At 43.3% G+C, this 17166-nt stretch overlaps 1 protein-coding gene across 1 annotated transcript; it reads left to right on the top strand.

Moving 5' to 3' along the window:
• The first annotated feature begins 244 nt into the window (after nt 1-244).
• LOC126209959 (speckle-type POZ protein-like) lies at nt 245-637 on the top strand. Its single transcript, XM_049939072.1, has one exon. The coding sequence runs from the start codon at nt 245-247 to the stop codon at nt 635-637; it is 393 nt and encodes a 130-aa protein (XP_049795029.1).
• Nucleotides 638-17166: the final 16529 nt, after the last annotated feature.

Genomic DNA, 17166 nt, shown 5'->3' on the forward strand with positions numbered 1-17166 from the left:
TGGATGCTGTTGGACACGACTACAGTGAAAATGAGATAGTACTCCGGTGCAAAATCTGCATGCAGTGCATTATTCAGGATGAGCTGCCTGTGCCATGCACATCAGAACCACAAGATAGTATAGTGAAGGCCATGGATGAGATGTTTCACAAAGAAGTTCTTGCGGACTTGAGCTTCACACAGGAGACACAGTTCTAAAGGCACACAGGGCACTACTGTCTGTGCGGAGCCCTTGCTTTGCTGCCATGCTCCAGCCACACTCAAAGGAAGCAAAGGAAGGCAGCATGGAGGTCACGGATGTAGCGCCAGAAGTACTAAAGCAGGTTCTGCTGTACATGTACACAGGAGTAGCTCCAGCTCTCAAGGACATGCCGTTGGAGCTGTTGATGGCTGCTGAGAAGTACCAGCTGCACCAGCTAAAGCGTCAGTGTGAGACCCACATCGCCAGCTGTCTGAATGTGGACAATGCCGCAGCAACTGCAGCCAATGCATCTGTTTTCTCCTGCGACCTGCTATGGGATCGTGCTATCGTTTTCATCAGGCACAATCTGTGTGAGGTGATGCGCACAAAAGGATGGGCTGAGACTGTAACCGTACATCCTGAAGTCATACAACGTATCAGTGAGCTGATGGGATGAGTCAGTAACAGATAGCTAACTGTACACTGAAACACTCCCACTGCTTGAGTTCTTGAGTACTAAATATATTTAGCGATTTGTAACTGCATATTATGTCAAAATAATGGGTACATTGCAATGTTTTAAAAGAAGTTTGAGAGCATGACGCACAATTTATTATTTTGCTTGTCATTCATATTATTGGTTTTCTTGAAAGTACATTGCAGGCTGATGATGTGAAGATACCAGTTTTGTCCTATATTCTTCTTCATTTTTTTATGCTGCGAGTGCAATAAGTGATTTCTGGTTTTCTTAAAAATTAATTTCTCCATAATTTTTGTTATTGACATTAGTTTATTTAATTTGAGCTATAAAATATTACTTCTGAGCACATAACTTAACTTTACACCTACACTCGAAACAGTTCCATGCTATGTGCTACACAAAAATTTTGTCAGATATATTCAAAGATATTGATACATTATAAAAATTGCCCTTCCACTGTTATGAATGCTGGTGGTGATCTTTAAATAACATGTTTACAATTCAACATTTTGTGTCCTTTTAATGTGTGTTCAAATGTATTAAAATAAAAATGAAATACTTATTTGAAATATTTTAATTTTATATTGTTATAAAAACTGAAAAAAATTTAATAGCTGTTTGGATGTGACCCTCATGCAAGCATTATTTCTACAAACTTTACATCAAAAGGAAGCTGTAACGATTTAACTGAACCCATTGTCATGAAAATGATAGGCTTAATTGATTTATACAGCCTGGCAGTATGAAACAAAAGACTGATAAAATTCTATACCTCAGAGAAACATTACTACCTCTTGTGTTTCTTGAAGTTTTCCTGGCAGATTGAATGTGCCAACATTTTTGGGAGTGTATCTGGGATATTATTAATTCTTGTATCAATAATCTGGCTGATAACTTTTAGCCATTCTCAAGGTGAGTTACTTGCGAGGGCAGCAACAGGCAGGTTTATGCAAAACTCATCAGGAATGGTTACAACTTTTGCCTTCTCTTCTTGGCTTCCACCTTAAACATATGTCTCATAGATATGAGGACCTGAAATTGATCAATAAATACAGATCTTGTTTCCAGAGTATAAATGTGAACTTTGAGTAAAATGTATGTGAAATCGAGCTCATTAGTCAGTACTTGGTCATCTCAATCAAGCCATAAAGCTTGAATACACTATGTGATCAAAAGTATCTGGACACCCCCAAAGACACACGTTTTTCATATTAACTGCATTGTGCTGTCACCTATTGTTGGATACTCTATATCAGCAACCTCAGTAGTCACTAGACATCGTGAGAGAGCAGAATGGGGCATTCTGCAGAACTCACAGACTTTGAACGTGGTCAGGTGATTGAGTGTCACTTGTGTCACACATCTATACACAAGATTTCCACACTCCTAAACGTCCCTAGGTCCACTGTTTCCAATGTGATAGTGAAGTAGAAACGTGAAGGGACACGTACAGCAAAAAGGTGTACAGGTTGTCCTTGTCTGTTGACTGGCACAGACCACTGACAGTTGAAGATGGTCGTAATGTGTAATAAGCAGATATCTATCCAGACTGTCACACAGGAATTTCAAACTGCATCAGGATCCACTGCAAGTACTATGACAGTTACGCAGGAGGTGAGAAAACTGGGATTCCATGGTCAAGCAGCTGCTCATAAGCCACACATTACACCAGTAAATGCCAAACGATGCCTTGCTTGGTGTAAGGAGTGTAAATATTGGATGACAGAACAGTCGAAAAATGTTGTGTGGAGTGACGAATCACAGTACACAATGTGGTGATCCGATGGCAGGGTGTGGGTATAGCGAATGCCCAGTGAACGTCATCTGCCAGCGTGTGTAGTGCCAACAGTAAAATTCGGAGGTAGTGGTGTTATGGTGTGGTCGAGTTTTTTATGGAGGGGGCTTGCAACCCTCTTTGTTTTGGAAGGCACTATCACAACAGAGGCCTACACTGATGTTTTAAGCACCTTCTTACTTCCCACTGTTGAAGAACAATTCGGGGATGTCGACTGCATCTTTCAGCATGATCGAGCACCTGTTCATAATGCACAGCCCGTGGCAGAGTTGTTACATGACAATAACATCCCTGTAATGGGCTGACCTGCACAGAGTCCTGACCTGAATCCTATTGAACACTTTTGGAATGTTTTGGAATGCCGACTTCGGGCCAGGCCTCACCGACCAATGTCGATACCTATCCTCAGTGCAGCACTCTGTGAAGTGGAAGCTGTCATCAAGGCTAAGTGTGGGCCAACACCATACTGAATTCCAGCAATACAGATGGACGACGCTACAAACTTGTAAGTCATTTTCAGCCAGGTGTCCAGTTACTTTTGATCACATAGTGTATCAGAGTTATGTTGCTATCATATGAAAGGACCTGTGCTTCCAGATGTCAAGTCACGTATGAAATGTTTCCGTATAAAACCCCTTTTCCTCCATATAGACTTGGGATTGTTCCCTGGAAAAGAGCATTCCATCAAAAGCCTCTATGAACCAGTTTGACATTTAATATCTTCCAGAATCTCAGTATAATTTTAATAAATTCTGCTGCTGACTGACAATATAATATATTTTTCTTGCCCTCTACAGCTGAAATGAATTCAGCTAGTTGCTTGCTGAGTACTTGTAGAACAAGACTTACACTATAAATTGTTAAAAGAATACATTGCTGCTCACTATACATAAGAGACGTTGAGTCATAGATGGGCACAATGGAGACAGCTATACATTTAAGCTTTTGGCCAAAAGGCCTTGTTCCCAAAATGAGAGAGAGAGAGAGAGAGAGAGAGAGAGAGAGAGAGAGAGAGAGAGTGTGTAACCCCCCCCCTCCCTACTACCACCACAGACACACACACACACACACACACACACACACACACACACACACTCTCTCTCTCTCTCTCTCTCTCTCTCTCTCTCTCTCTCTCTGCGCCTCCAGCTGTTGTGGTGGAGAGTCAACTGCAACTGTCCTTGACAAGGTGGACGGCGGGGGGAGGAGGTTAAGGAGGAGTCACAGGGCGGGGAGCAGTAGATATAGCAGGATAGGGGTGAGGGAAGGTGTAGTGTTGCTCATGTGAGCATGCAGGGATGTGGTGGGTACAGGGTATGGCTGTAAGGTGTAGTTGGGTTGTTTAGGGATAGGGTGGGGTGGGGGTGGGGGTGGGGATTGGGGGGGGGGCGGGAGTGGAAGGGGAGTGGGAAACAAGAGAAGGGGAAAAAATATTAGCGGTTGCATTGATAGAATGGAAGGTTGTGTAGTGATAGAGTGGGAGTGAGGAAGGAGACAAGTGGATGGAGGACAAGGACTAGTGAAAGCTGAGACCAGAGGGTTAAGGGAACGTAAGATACGAGGTGCATTCAAGTTCTAAGGCCTCCGATTTTTTTTCTAATTAACTACTCACCCGAAATCGATGAAACTGGCGTTACTTCTCGACGTAATCGCCCTGCAGACGTACACATTTTTCACAACGCTGACCATGATTCCATGGCAGCGGCGAAGGCTTCTTTAGGAGTCTGTTTTGACCACTGGAAAATCGCTGAGGCAATAGCAGCACGGCTGGTGAATGTGCGGCCACGGAGAGTGTCTTTCATTGTTGAAAAAAGCCAAAAGTCACTAGGAGCCAGGTCAGGTGAGTAGGGAGCATGAGGAATCACTTCAAAGTTGTTATCACGAAGAAACTGTTGCGTAACGTTAGCTTGATGTGCGGGTGTGTTGTCTTGGTGAAACAGCACATGCGCAGCCCTTCCTGGACGTTTTTGTTGCAGTGCAGGAAGGAATTTGTTCTTCAAAACATTTTCGTAGGATGCACATGTTACCGTAGTGCCCTTTGGAACACAATGGGTAAGGATTACGCCCTCGCTGTCCCAGAACATGGACACCATCATTTTTTCAGCACTGGCGGTTACCCGAAATTTTTTTGGTGGCAGTGAATCTGTGTGCTTCCATTGTGCTGACTGGCGCTTTGTTTCTGGATTGAAAAATGGCATCCACGTCTCATCCATTGTCACAACCGACGAAAAGAAAGTCCCATTCATGCTGTTGTTGCGCGTCAACATTGCTTGGCAACATGCCACACGGGCAGCCATGTGGTCGTCCATCAGCATTCGTGGCACCCACCTGGATGACACTTTTCGCATTTTCAGGTCGTCATGCAGCATTGTGTGCACAGAACCCACAGAAATGCCAACTCTGGAGTGATCTGTTCAACAGTCATTTGGCGATCCCCCAAAACAATTCTCTCCACTTTCTCGATCATGTCGTCAGCGAGCCCGAGGTTGTTTCGGTTTGTTGTCACACGATGTTCTGCCTTCATTAAACTGTCGCACCCACGAACACACTTTCGACACATCCGTAACTCCATCACCACATGTCTCCTTCAACTGTCGATGAATTTCAATTGGTTTCACACCACGCAAATTCATAAAACGAATGATTGCACGCTGTTCAAGTAAGGAAAACGTCGCCATTTTAAGTATTTAAAACAGTTCTCATTCTCGCCGCTGGCGGTAAAATTCCATCTGCCGTACGGTGCTGCCATCTCTGGGCCGTATTGACAATGAACACGGCCTCATTTTAAAACAATGCACATGTTTCTATCTCTTTCCAGTCCGGAGAAAAAAAATCTGAGGCCTTAGAACTTGAATGCACCTCGTATATTGCAGGGAGACTAAGAAATTCAAGAAAGCTGGTGCTAGCAGGCTGTGAAGGAGTCATTGAAGTGAAGCACATAGCATTGGACAGCACGTTTAGCAACTGGGTGGTCCAGCTGTCTCTTGGCCACAATTTGTTGGTGACCTTTCGTACAGACACACAGCTTTTTAGTTTCATGACCACCCATAATACAGCACAGCAGTTACAGCTTAGTTGGGCATCAGCTTCCGTCCAGACAGCTGTAGTTCAGAGCACAAGCTCCAAACAATAAGAAGTGACTTACCATTTTATTTACTGTGTGCATTTCAGTCTAAAATCTAAAATTACTTGCATATTTGTGTTTCTGGTAGCCACAGATTCATGTTTTAATTGCTGTGTAGTGTCTATTTCCACAGTCTGTTTTGTGTCAGTCATTACAACTGTAGAACTCGTTATTTGGGCAGCAGTCCCTATCCTGGCAGCTGCACTTCAGAGCACGGCATTTCGTTTATGAAATCCACATTTTAATTAGAGTTTATTCTATAGTTCCTCTGTCTGTAGTGTGGATAGGGACTGTGATTGCTATGTTCAGATGGGAGCCGAGTTGTTGACCCTCCGGGCACAACTCTACTCGGCGCTGGCTTCGGTCATGTAACTTGATGCTGTTGCCTGGGTAGCTGGATGTGGGGATGCAGGGAAGTCCAACACGTCCCTCGTGACCCACGATCGGTCCACTACTGTGGCCACCTCGGGTACTGCCTGCATTGAGGATGATCCCTCACTCGCAGTCAATTGGAAGGTCATTTTGAGGTGTGGCAGGTAGCAGAAGACTTTCTGGGAGGCCGATTGGAGGGCTACCCCTGTTTGTCTGACGAATGAGTTTCAGGTGCAGTTTCGAGCTGACAGATATGCTGAGCCAGATGCAACAGCTCACCCTGTTCCACAGGAAGCTCCTATGCCTGCAACATGTGGGCATTCATAGAGGGTGGGTTCACTGGTAGCTGGGAACTCGATGTCAGGTGCATAATGGGATCCCTTAGGGCTATGGCTGCCAAGAAGGGGGCAAAATCCATTGCACACACTGTGTGCACACTGAAAAGGGTCACTCAAGATGTTGAACGAGTGCTTCTGGATGCTACGAAGAGCCATGCAGCCACCAGCAGGTGGTGGCTCATGTTTGTACTAACAATATGTGTCATTTTAGATCAGGAGAGATTCTCTCCAGTTTTGGATGGAAAGCTCAATTGGTACAGACTGCCAGTATTGCTTGAGAGATGAATTCAGAGCTCACAATCTGTAGCATCATTAACAGGACCAACTGCAGACCTTTGTTACAGAGCTAAATGAAGGGTCTGAATCGGAAGCGACTGTATAGGTTGCATGTTTCTTGACTTGCACCTCGGGGTAGTTGGGCTTCCGGTTTCTCTTAATAGAGCAGGTGTTCACGACATGCGGGAGGCAGCTATGTCAGTGGCAGTGGCTGTGTGGAATGGACTGGGTGCTTTTAAGGTTAGTGGGTCTTGGAAAAGTGTAGAAAATGCTTCAGTTTCAAAGGGTGCAGGGTGAATACGAGAAGAGCATAGACGTGGCAACAATTGATACTGTAGTTGTAAATTTTTGTACGGTAGCTGTGTTGGGGAGGAACCAGAGCTTCAAGCACTAATAGAAATCACTGAGGAAGATCCCAAGCTTCAAGCACTAATAGAAAGCATTGAAGCTCAAATCATTATAGCTACCAAAAGTTGGCTGAATTTGGAGACAAGTTCAGATAGAACTTTTACAAAGGATCTAACAGTGTTTAGAAAGGATAGATTAAATACAGAGGGGTCCAAAAAATGTATCCACTGTTTAAAAGTCCATAACTGGCAAACTAATTGACGGAGTTGTCTCATCTCTGGTAGTGTAATAGTTTGTAGTTCCAGCAATTGCCACAGAAGCATTGTATTCTGTTGTTTTTGTTTTGTCAGATGACAGTCACCAGATAGTGTTTTGTTCTTAGTTGCACCTAGTTACTCGAGTAAACATGGCTGGCACAAGGCTTACATTCGATGAGCTTAAGAAGCTTCAGACATCCATTTCACCTGCCATCTGAGACTCGTATGGAGATGGAAGAGTTTGCCTTCAACAAGATGGTGCCCCAGAACACTACCAAAATCGTGTTGGGGCGTATCTTGATGAAAATCTACCAGGAAGATGGATAGGCCGTAGAGGTGCTGTGAAGTATCCACCACATTCCCCCGACCTAACTCCTCTGGGCTTTTACCTGTGGGGAACACTGAAGGACATCGTTTATCGAAATAACCACGCACATTGGATGAACTTTGAGATCCATCATACATTCATGTGCAAATATCCAACTGAACACGTTGCAGTCAGTAGTTCGTGCTGCAGTTCGGTGGCATCGTCTGTGTGTGGATGTTAATGATGACCATTTCAAACACCTACAGTGATATTTTTAAGTTGGACTTTAAGCTACATTTTCACCAAAAATGAGACAACTCCGACAATTAGTTTGTAAGTTATGAACTTTTAAACAGTGGATACATTTTTTTGGACCCCTCTGTATAGTTGGTGGTGGTGTCTTTGTTGCTGTTAGAAGTAGTTTATGTTGCAGTGACATTGAAGTAGATTAATTCCTGTGAGTTAGTACGGGTAGAGGTTATACTTGACGCCTGGAATAAATTAATAATTCATTCCTTTTACTGAACCCCGAACTTGGATGATTCAGTTGCTGAACTGTTCAAAGAAAACATGAGTATTGTCACAAATAGGTACCCACTCATACAACAACAGCTGGTGGTGACTTCAGTCTACCTTCAAAATGTTGGCGAAAATATATTTTAAAAGCCACTGGTAGATATAAAACATTGTCAGAAATTGTACTAAATGCTTTCTGTGAAAATTATTTTGAGGAATTACCTCAGGAATCCACTCAAGAGTGTAAATGTTTGTGAAAAAATACTTAACCAATAGCAACAAATAATCCTGAGCAAGTAGGGAATGCCATGATGTATACAGGGATTGGTGATTATAAGGTCATTCTAGTGAGATTGACAGCTACAACATCCAAATCCACCAAAGTAAACTCATGATACACCTATTTAAAAAAGCAAATAAAAATTTGATCAACACCTTCCTAAGATGCAGTCTCCTCTCTTTCCCAATTAACTATGTAAGTGTAGTCCAGATGTGGCTTCAATTCAAGAAATAGCATCTGAGACAGTTGAGGATTTATACCGAACAAATTAATAAAATATGGTACTGATCCCCCATGGTACACAAAACCAGTCAAAATAATGTTACAGACACAAAAAAAAGCATGCCTAATTTGAAAGAAAATCTGGAGAGATTCTGGCCACATGTAAAGTACACCAGCAAAAAGACAAATTAATAACTTCACTTATGATTCACTAATGATGACAGCATCACTAAATTGGAGATATTAAGCACAGTTTTCTGAAATTCCTTTACCAAATAATAAAAAGTAAATATTCCAGAATTCAAGTTGCGATCAACTGCCAACACGAGTAACTAAAAAGTAGATATCCTCAGTGTAGCAAAGCAGCTTAAAGCACTTAATAAAGGCAAGTCTTCTAGTACAGATGGTATACCAATAAGGTTCCCTTCAGAATGTGCTGATACAATAGCCCCTACTTAGCAGTCATGTACAACCACTCGCTCAATGAAAGATCCATACTAAAGGAATGGAAAGTTGCACAGGTTGCGCCACTACTCAAGAAAGGAAATAGGAGTAATCCACTGAATTACAGACCAACATCACTAATGTCAGTTTGCAGTAGGATTGTGGAACATGTATTGTGTACAAACACAGTAACTCACTGACTGAAACCTTCTATCAGCTACTTAAAATCTAGCCTCCCATGTCAAAAACACCAACTACTTACTTCACCAACTCTCTGCCATCCCCACCCGTTTACCTCCTGAACCCCTACTCATCACTATTTACACCACTTCCCTATACACCAACATCCCTCATGCCCGTGGTCTTACTGCTATTCAACACTACCTCTCCCAGCATCCTTCAGACTCCAAACCCACTACACCATTTCTCATACATCTTTCTAACTTTATACAACAAACAATTACTTCTCATTTGAAAGGAGGGCATACAATCAAATCTGCGGCACAGTCATGGGCACCTGCATGGGGGCCTCTTATGCTGACCTGTTTATGGGCCAGGAAACCTTCCCAGCCTCCTAAAACCCCAAACTTGTGGTCAGGTCAGGTTCCTTGACATCATCTTCATGACCCTGACTCAGGGCCAAGACACCCTATTCTCATTCCTTCACAACCTCAACACCTTCTCTCCCATCTGCTTCACGTGGTCCTCCTCATTAGTGCATGCCTCCTTCCTTGATGTTGGCTTCCTCCTCTTTGATGGCTCCAGCCAAACCTTTGTCCACATTAAACCCACCAACCACCAACAATACCTTCATTTTGACAGTAGCTATCCCTTCCACAACAAAAAATCACTACCATACAGCCTGGTTACCCGAGGATGGCTTATCTGAAGTGACAAGAACTCCACTGCCCAGTATGTTGAAGACCTTCACAGACAGGCACTACCCCCAGACCTGCCCCAGCACACCCACACAGCCTTCCTTTTCCAGTCATGTTACTTGGCTTATCCTACCCATTCAAAGGCCGGGCCACCCATGGAAGCAACCATGTCATGTATCAGCTCTGTTACAATCATTGCACAGCTTTTCATTCTGGTATGATTGCCAACCAGCTGTTCACCAGGACGAATGGCCACTGTCAAACTGTGGTCAAGAGTGAAGTTAACCCACCCTGTTGCTCAAAATGCAGCTGAATATAACATGCTTGATTTAAATGGCTGCTTCACAATGCAGGCTGTTTGGATCCTCCCATACAACATCAGCTTTTCTGATCTGCATAGATGGGAGTTACCATTACATCACACACTATGCTCCCAAAATTATTCAGGGTCAACCTACCATCCCCATACTCTCCACTTGATAATTTCCACCCCCACCGTCCCCTCATTGTTATTACATGCTGCTCTGGACCAATGCACCCAGTGTCTTCTTCTCTGTTCCTCATCTGTACCATTCCTCTTCCCCCACAGCCTCCCAATGCTGCACTTGCAGCCTTGTCTTGCCCCCATCTACGAGGGCAGTTCAATAAGTAATGCAACACATTTTTTTTCTGAAACAGGGGTTGTTTTATTCAGCATTGAAATACACCAGGTTATTCCCCAATCTTTTAGCTACACAACACTATTTTTCAACGTAATCTCCATTCAATGCTACGGCCTTACGCCACCTTGAAATGAGGGCCTGTATGCCCGCACGGTACCATTCCACTGGTCGATGTCGGAGTCAACGTCGTACTGTATCAATAACTTCTTCATCATCCACGTAGTGCCTCCCACGGATTGCGTCCTTCATTGGGCCAAACATATGGAAATCCGACGGTGCGAGATCGGGGCTGTAGGGTGCATGAGGAAGAATAGTCCACTGAAGTTTTGTGAGCTCCTCTCGGGTACGAAGACTTGTGTGAGGTCTTGCGTTGTCATGAAGAAGGAGAAGTTCGTTCAGATTTTTGTGCCTACAAACACGCTGAAGTCGTTTCTTCAATTTCTGAAGAGTAGCACAATACACTTCAGAGTTGATCGTTTGACCATGGGGAAGGACATCTAACGGAATAACCCCTTCAGCATCCCAGAAGACTGTAACCATGACTTTACAGGCTGAGGGTATGGCTTTAAACTTTTTCTTGGTAGGGGAGTGGGTGTGGTGCCACTCCATTGATTGCCGTTTTGTTTCAGGTTCGAAGTGATGAACCCATGTTTCATCGCCTGTAACAATCTTTGACAAGAAATTGTCACCCTCAGCCACATGACGAGCAAGCAATTCCGCACAGATGGTTCTCCTTTGCTCTTTATGGTGTTCGGTTAGACAACGAGGGACCCAGTGGGAACAAACCTTTGAATATCCCAACTGGTGAACAATTGTGACAGCACTGCCAACAGAGATGTCAAGTTGAGCACTGAGTTGTTTGATGGTGATCCGTCGATCATCTCGAACGAGTGTGTTCGCACGCTCCGCCATTGCAGGAGTCACAGCTGTGCACGGCCGGCTCGCACGCGGGAGATCAGTCAGTCTTGCTTGACCTTGCGGCGATGATGACACACGCTTTGCCCAACAACTCACCGTGCTTTTGTCCACTGCCAGATCACCGTAGACATTCTGCAAGCGCCTATGAATATCTGAGATGCCCTGGTTTTCCGCCAAAAGAAACTCGATCACTGCCCGTTGTTTGCAACGCACATCCGTTACAGACGCCATTTTAACAGCTCCGTACAGCACTGCCACCTGTCGGAAGTCAATGAAACTATACGAGACGAAGCGGTAATGTTTGAAAATATTCCACAAGAAATTTCCGGTTTTTTCAACCAAAATTGGCCGAGAAAAAAAAAGTGTTGCATTACTTATTGAACTGCCCTCGTAATCCATGTACGATTCACCAGCAGCACTCACTTCTCTCCCCCCCTCCCACCCACCTGTACTGTGCTATCGCTCCCCCTTTCCCTTCCCACTCCAGATTGCTGTTTTCATTTGATGCAGTTACATTCTGGCTGATGATATCTGTCATGTACATGTGAGATGTGCTTGTTTTTGTGTGTGTGTGGTTTTCCTTCCTGAAAAACGCTTTGGTCGAAAGTTCATTGTGTAATGGTCTTTCCACTGTGTCTGCCTGCAAGTCAATCTGTCATCTTTGTAGTGAGTAGAAATCTATTATTTTCATAAAATTGTTGATATTCCTACCTGCACTTCCCATTGTTTGAGATATAAACATTTATAAAATGAAGATATAGCCTGTGCAGAGAAAGGTGCTCACAAGGTAAAGGCTTACGATGACTATACATTCCTGTTTGCTTACTTTGATCTCCAACAGGTATGTAACATGCCATACTTTGACATAACTTCTCCTTACTACAAATGAAAACTTAGCACTTAAAATTTTACTACCATAACACAGGGAACCTCAAAGGAGAATGTTTCACGTGGAATGTGGGTATGCACATAGAGTAAACATAGAAATAGCTAGGTGTATTTATATACTTCTCGATGCTGCATATTTGAATGGCTGTCAGACATTTTCTCTCTCTTCTAATAATTGTGCTGGCCAGAATCTAAACCATTTTTTCATGTATCTCTTCAGTGTGGCTAATCTATAAAATTATTCAGTTACCTTCCTCAAAGGGGCATCATCTAAGGTCACAAACTGGGCAACAGAAAACTGAGAAAGAATGAGATGGTATGAAGTTTTGATGGTGAAGAAAGATGAAACCGTGGGTCATTTTCCAAATATGAATATGTTGCAGAGTACAAAGCAGTCCATTTAATGCATAACTTTCGTGGTTACAGGTCATGTATGAAACATGCAGCTACATTGTTACTTGCATAATCATTGCCACTACCAGTTACAGAGGGGAAAAAATTCAGATTTATTACTACTATGTGGGATGATATACCAACTGTTTACCACAACTTTTACAACTTGAAACATGATAAACCTCATCTTGAAAATGAATGAAGGTGTGAATTATTTTTCTGATGATAGAAACATTTTGTTTAAATTTTTCCTTGAGTTCTTAGTATAAAAAACACACATAAAAAAAAGTTGTGCATCACCCCTGTTCCCAGAACTCCTGAAGATAGACATTTTGCCTTCCTCTCGAGATCATATAGATTCTAAAGATTTCTGCCACACACTGGTGGAATGGGGAGGGGGGGATGATCTGATATCCCTTGGAAAGTAATGAATAGTTGAGATAAAATCAGTTTTTATTTTTTAAACTGACCATATGACTTTCACACCATCGTTTCTGCTTTTCTTTTCATTACAATTACAGAAATGGGGCTCTCGTCTCATACAATGTTTTCTTAGAGTTAATCCTTATTTTAAAATGTACCGTAACATCTTCATCTTGTATTCGTATGACGTCAGTTATTTCATAACTGCTTAATCCCCGATGGTAATGTGCCATACTGCTCATTGTCTCGATCTTTTCTTACTAGTATTTTGTAAGCAATCTTTCATAGAGCTATTCTGCGGACCAAGATGATTTTCCATGATGACTCTGGATATTGTATCAAAGACACTGACCCTTTGACCTGACCAAAGATGTAAACAACCATGCAGGAGCAGTGCCTATTAGACAGAGGGCTCCGACAACCAAGCAGTTCCAGTCATTCCACCAGGAAGGAGGTACACGGTTCGTGTTATCAGTAGTTAAACCATGCCTAGGTGGTCAGTACCACGGTTCGATCACATCCGCATCATTACTTCATGCAAGGAAGTGCTCTCAACAAGGGAAGTGTCCACGCGGGGTGAACCAAAGCAATGCTGTTCGGACATGGAGGGGGATACAGAAAGACAGGAACTGTCAATGACATGCCTCAATCAGGCCGCCCAAGAGCTACAACTGTAGTGGACAACCGCTGCCTACAGATTACGGCTCGGAGGAACCCTGACGGCAACACCACCATGTTGAATAATGCTTTTCGTGCAGCCACAGGACATCGTGTTAAGACTCAAACTGTGCGCAATAGGCTGCATGATGTGCAACTTCACTCCTGACGTCCATGGCGAGGTCCATCTTTGCAACCATGACACCATGCTGCACAGTACAGATGGGCCCAACAACATGTGGAATGGACCACTCAGGCCTGCATCACATTCTCTTTGCCAATGAGTGTCACATATGCCTTCAACCAGACAATTGTTGGAGACATGTTTGGAGGTAGCCCGGTCAAGCTGAACGCCTTAGGCACACTGGCCAGTAAGTGCAGCGAGGTGGAGGTTCCCTGATGTTTTGGGGTGGGAGTATGTGGGGCCGATGTATGGCGCTGGTCGTCATGGAAGGCACCGTAACTGCTGTATGATATGTGAATGCCATTCTCTGACCAATAATGCAACCATCGGCAGCATATTGACAAGGCATTTGTCTCCATGGACAACAATTCGCACCCCCCATTGTGCACGTCTTGTGAATCACTTCCTTCAGGAGAATGACATCATTTGACTAGAATGGCCAGCATGTTCTCCAGACATGAACCCTAGCGAACATGCCTGGGATAGACTGAAAAGGGCTGTTTATGGATGACATGACCCACCAACCACTCTGAGGGATCTACACCGAATCGCCGTTGAGGAGTGGGACAATCTGGATCAACATTGCCTTGATCATCTTGTGGATAGTATGCCACAGAAAATACAGGCATGCATCAATGCAAGAGGACGTGACACTGGGTATTAGAGGTACTGGTGTGTACAGCAGTCTCAACCACCACCTCTGAAGGTCTCGCTATATGGTGGTATAACATTCAATTTGTGGTTTTCATGAGCAACAAAAAGGGCAGAAATGATGTTTATGTTGGTCTCTATTCCAATTTTCTGTACAGGTTCTGGAACGCTCGGAACCAAGGTGATGGAAAACTTTTTTTGATATATGTATTTTGTTGTATGTGTGGTGTCACTGCCAGACACCACACTTGCTAGGTGGTAGCTTAAATCGGCCGTGGTCCATTAGTACATGTCGGACCCGCGTGTCGCCACTGTGTGATCGCAGACCGAGCGCCACCACACGGCAGGTCTCGAGAGACGTACGAGAACTCGCCCCAGTTGTACGGCGACGTTGCTAGCGACTATACTGACGAAGCCTTTGCTCTCATTTGCCGAGAGACAGTTAGAATAGCCTTCAGCTAAGTTAATGGCTACGACTTAGCTAGGCGCCATTAGCCTTAAATAGCTTGTATATAAAGAGTCACTTGTATCGCCACAATCTCCAGATGTCTCATCAAGAACGATGTATACAAGGATGTATTAAAAGTTAAGTATATTCCAAAGATACGTATTTTCTTTATCACATTCATTAAGTCTCCTGTTTCAGACCTCACTCCATCCTTTGTGAGTTAGCGCGTGCATCTTGGCCGCCTCTTTCAATTAGTGTGCATAGTGTTGGCAAGTCTGCCGACACTACAGTATGTATGTATGTGATCATGCTCTGAAATTTATTACGATAATGTCCCTCTAGTTTTCAGTGTTACTGCCCTAAAGCACAACAGTTTTTCATATGTGCACATGGCACTGATACCATGTAAGCTTAGATCAATTTGCAAGTGTTCTTAATTTTGGTTACTAATAAATTTATAGCAACATTCAGTCCCAAAATGATTCAGGTATGTAATCAATGAAATAGAGTGAATAACAATGATGCGAAAAGGCCTTCTAGCTAAATAACAAAACTGTCAAGTTCAGTGGTGATTTTTGGCAAATAATGAAACTTTCAATTCGTTATACTGTAAATGTCACTTACAAATAGTATTACTCTGAACCATCAATATGTGGATTAAGACTTCAAAAGCCATCTACTGTTTTCCAACGGGGTGAGATAGTTTCTACAAATTCCTGTGTTTGTGAAATCAGTAAATTTAATTTTGTAAGTATGAAAGTGATGTGACTGCCATGACCAGCTACAGGTAGGTATATGGAACACACACAAGATTTTCCACAATGAAACAAAAGAAAGGATGGTCCTTCAATAAGTGAAACAAAAATGGATGCTGGTCCTTCAGTGAGACAAGTAACAGAGCCACCTCTACTTCCGGAATCACAAATTAAACAAATGAGTTCTCTGGTACTTGAAAGAGTTACACACACTTCAGTGAAAACAATCTGCAAGTCTTATGAGTTTTACTTTGAAAACAGTTAATTAAGTTTCCATAGTCACACACTCTTTAATTAGCAGATTCTACAAGTCATAATAACTATACATTAAAACAGAAAAATAAGTTTCTACTTCAGGCTTAAGACCAAAGTCCAAATCAAGCTTCAGTCAAGAAGAATAAACACTTAACAACTCCCATGGTGTACTTCACTTAAGAAGTATTGAGAGCCAACAGTAATGAAATACCTAAGTCTGGTAAGGATAGAAAACTCCAGCCTGACTATCTTTTTAGCTAGAAGACAAAAATATAATTGTACAAAGTCTCAATGAGTACATCGCTGATCACTTGGAGTCCCAGCTGGAGAGGCAACTTTCTATCCAGAGGTCGATGGCACAGTCCTTGGAGTAGTAGAATATCCACCGGTTAATGGCCACGAAGGGACTGCCATCTGGAGCTTGTGCGCCAACCTAAATACCCACCTCACAGATAGATATTTGCAGGTCTAGTTTCAGCAAGTGACATGGAGGATGCACGAGGAGATGTAGTTTGTCAATGACCTCCATCATCGTCATGTACGCTGCTTGGTGGCCTGGTGCAAACGCTGTTGATGCACTCTACTGACCTGGCTGCTGAGTTCCACGGTTGCAAAGTCCCACATCATTTGAACTTTAGGGCCCGAGCTCGCTGCAACCTGCACGACGAAAAGTTGTGCTTGGTGCCGTTGGCGCCTGATGTCTAGGGCACCACAGCAAAAACTTTTATTAATATGTTGACTGCTGCACGCTTAATGATGTACGTTTCACTGCCACACGTGCACATAGCATTAAGCATGAAGTTATGCTGTGGCCGCCAGCTGCCACGCAGTGTCATATGTGCGGTTCTGTTGTGGCCATTGCCGATCACATGGCAATCAATGTATTAAAGCTGAATTTCATTGAATAAAAAAGTTTTGGTTAACATGATTTTAGATTACCCCCCCCCCCCCCAACCCCCTGTGGGGAGAGCGATGGTTTGTAATTTTATATCCCTTTCCTGTCATGTTGCTCAACGTAAGACTGTAAAGTCCAAAACAGTCAATGTAATAATGACATTAAAGGAATGTTTTAGGATTTTTGTGGTAGCTGGGTGCATTTGAGAGCATGTGGGGCTGA

Source organism: Schistocerca nitens, chromosome 10, assembly GCF_023898315.1.
Source record: "Schistocerca nitens isolate TAMUIC-IGC-003100 chromosome 10, iqSchNite1.1, whole genome shotgun sequence".
Lineage (NCBI taxonomy): Eukaryota > Metazoa > Arthropoda > Insecta > Orthoptera > Acrididae > Schistocerca > Schistocerca nitens.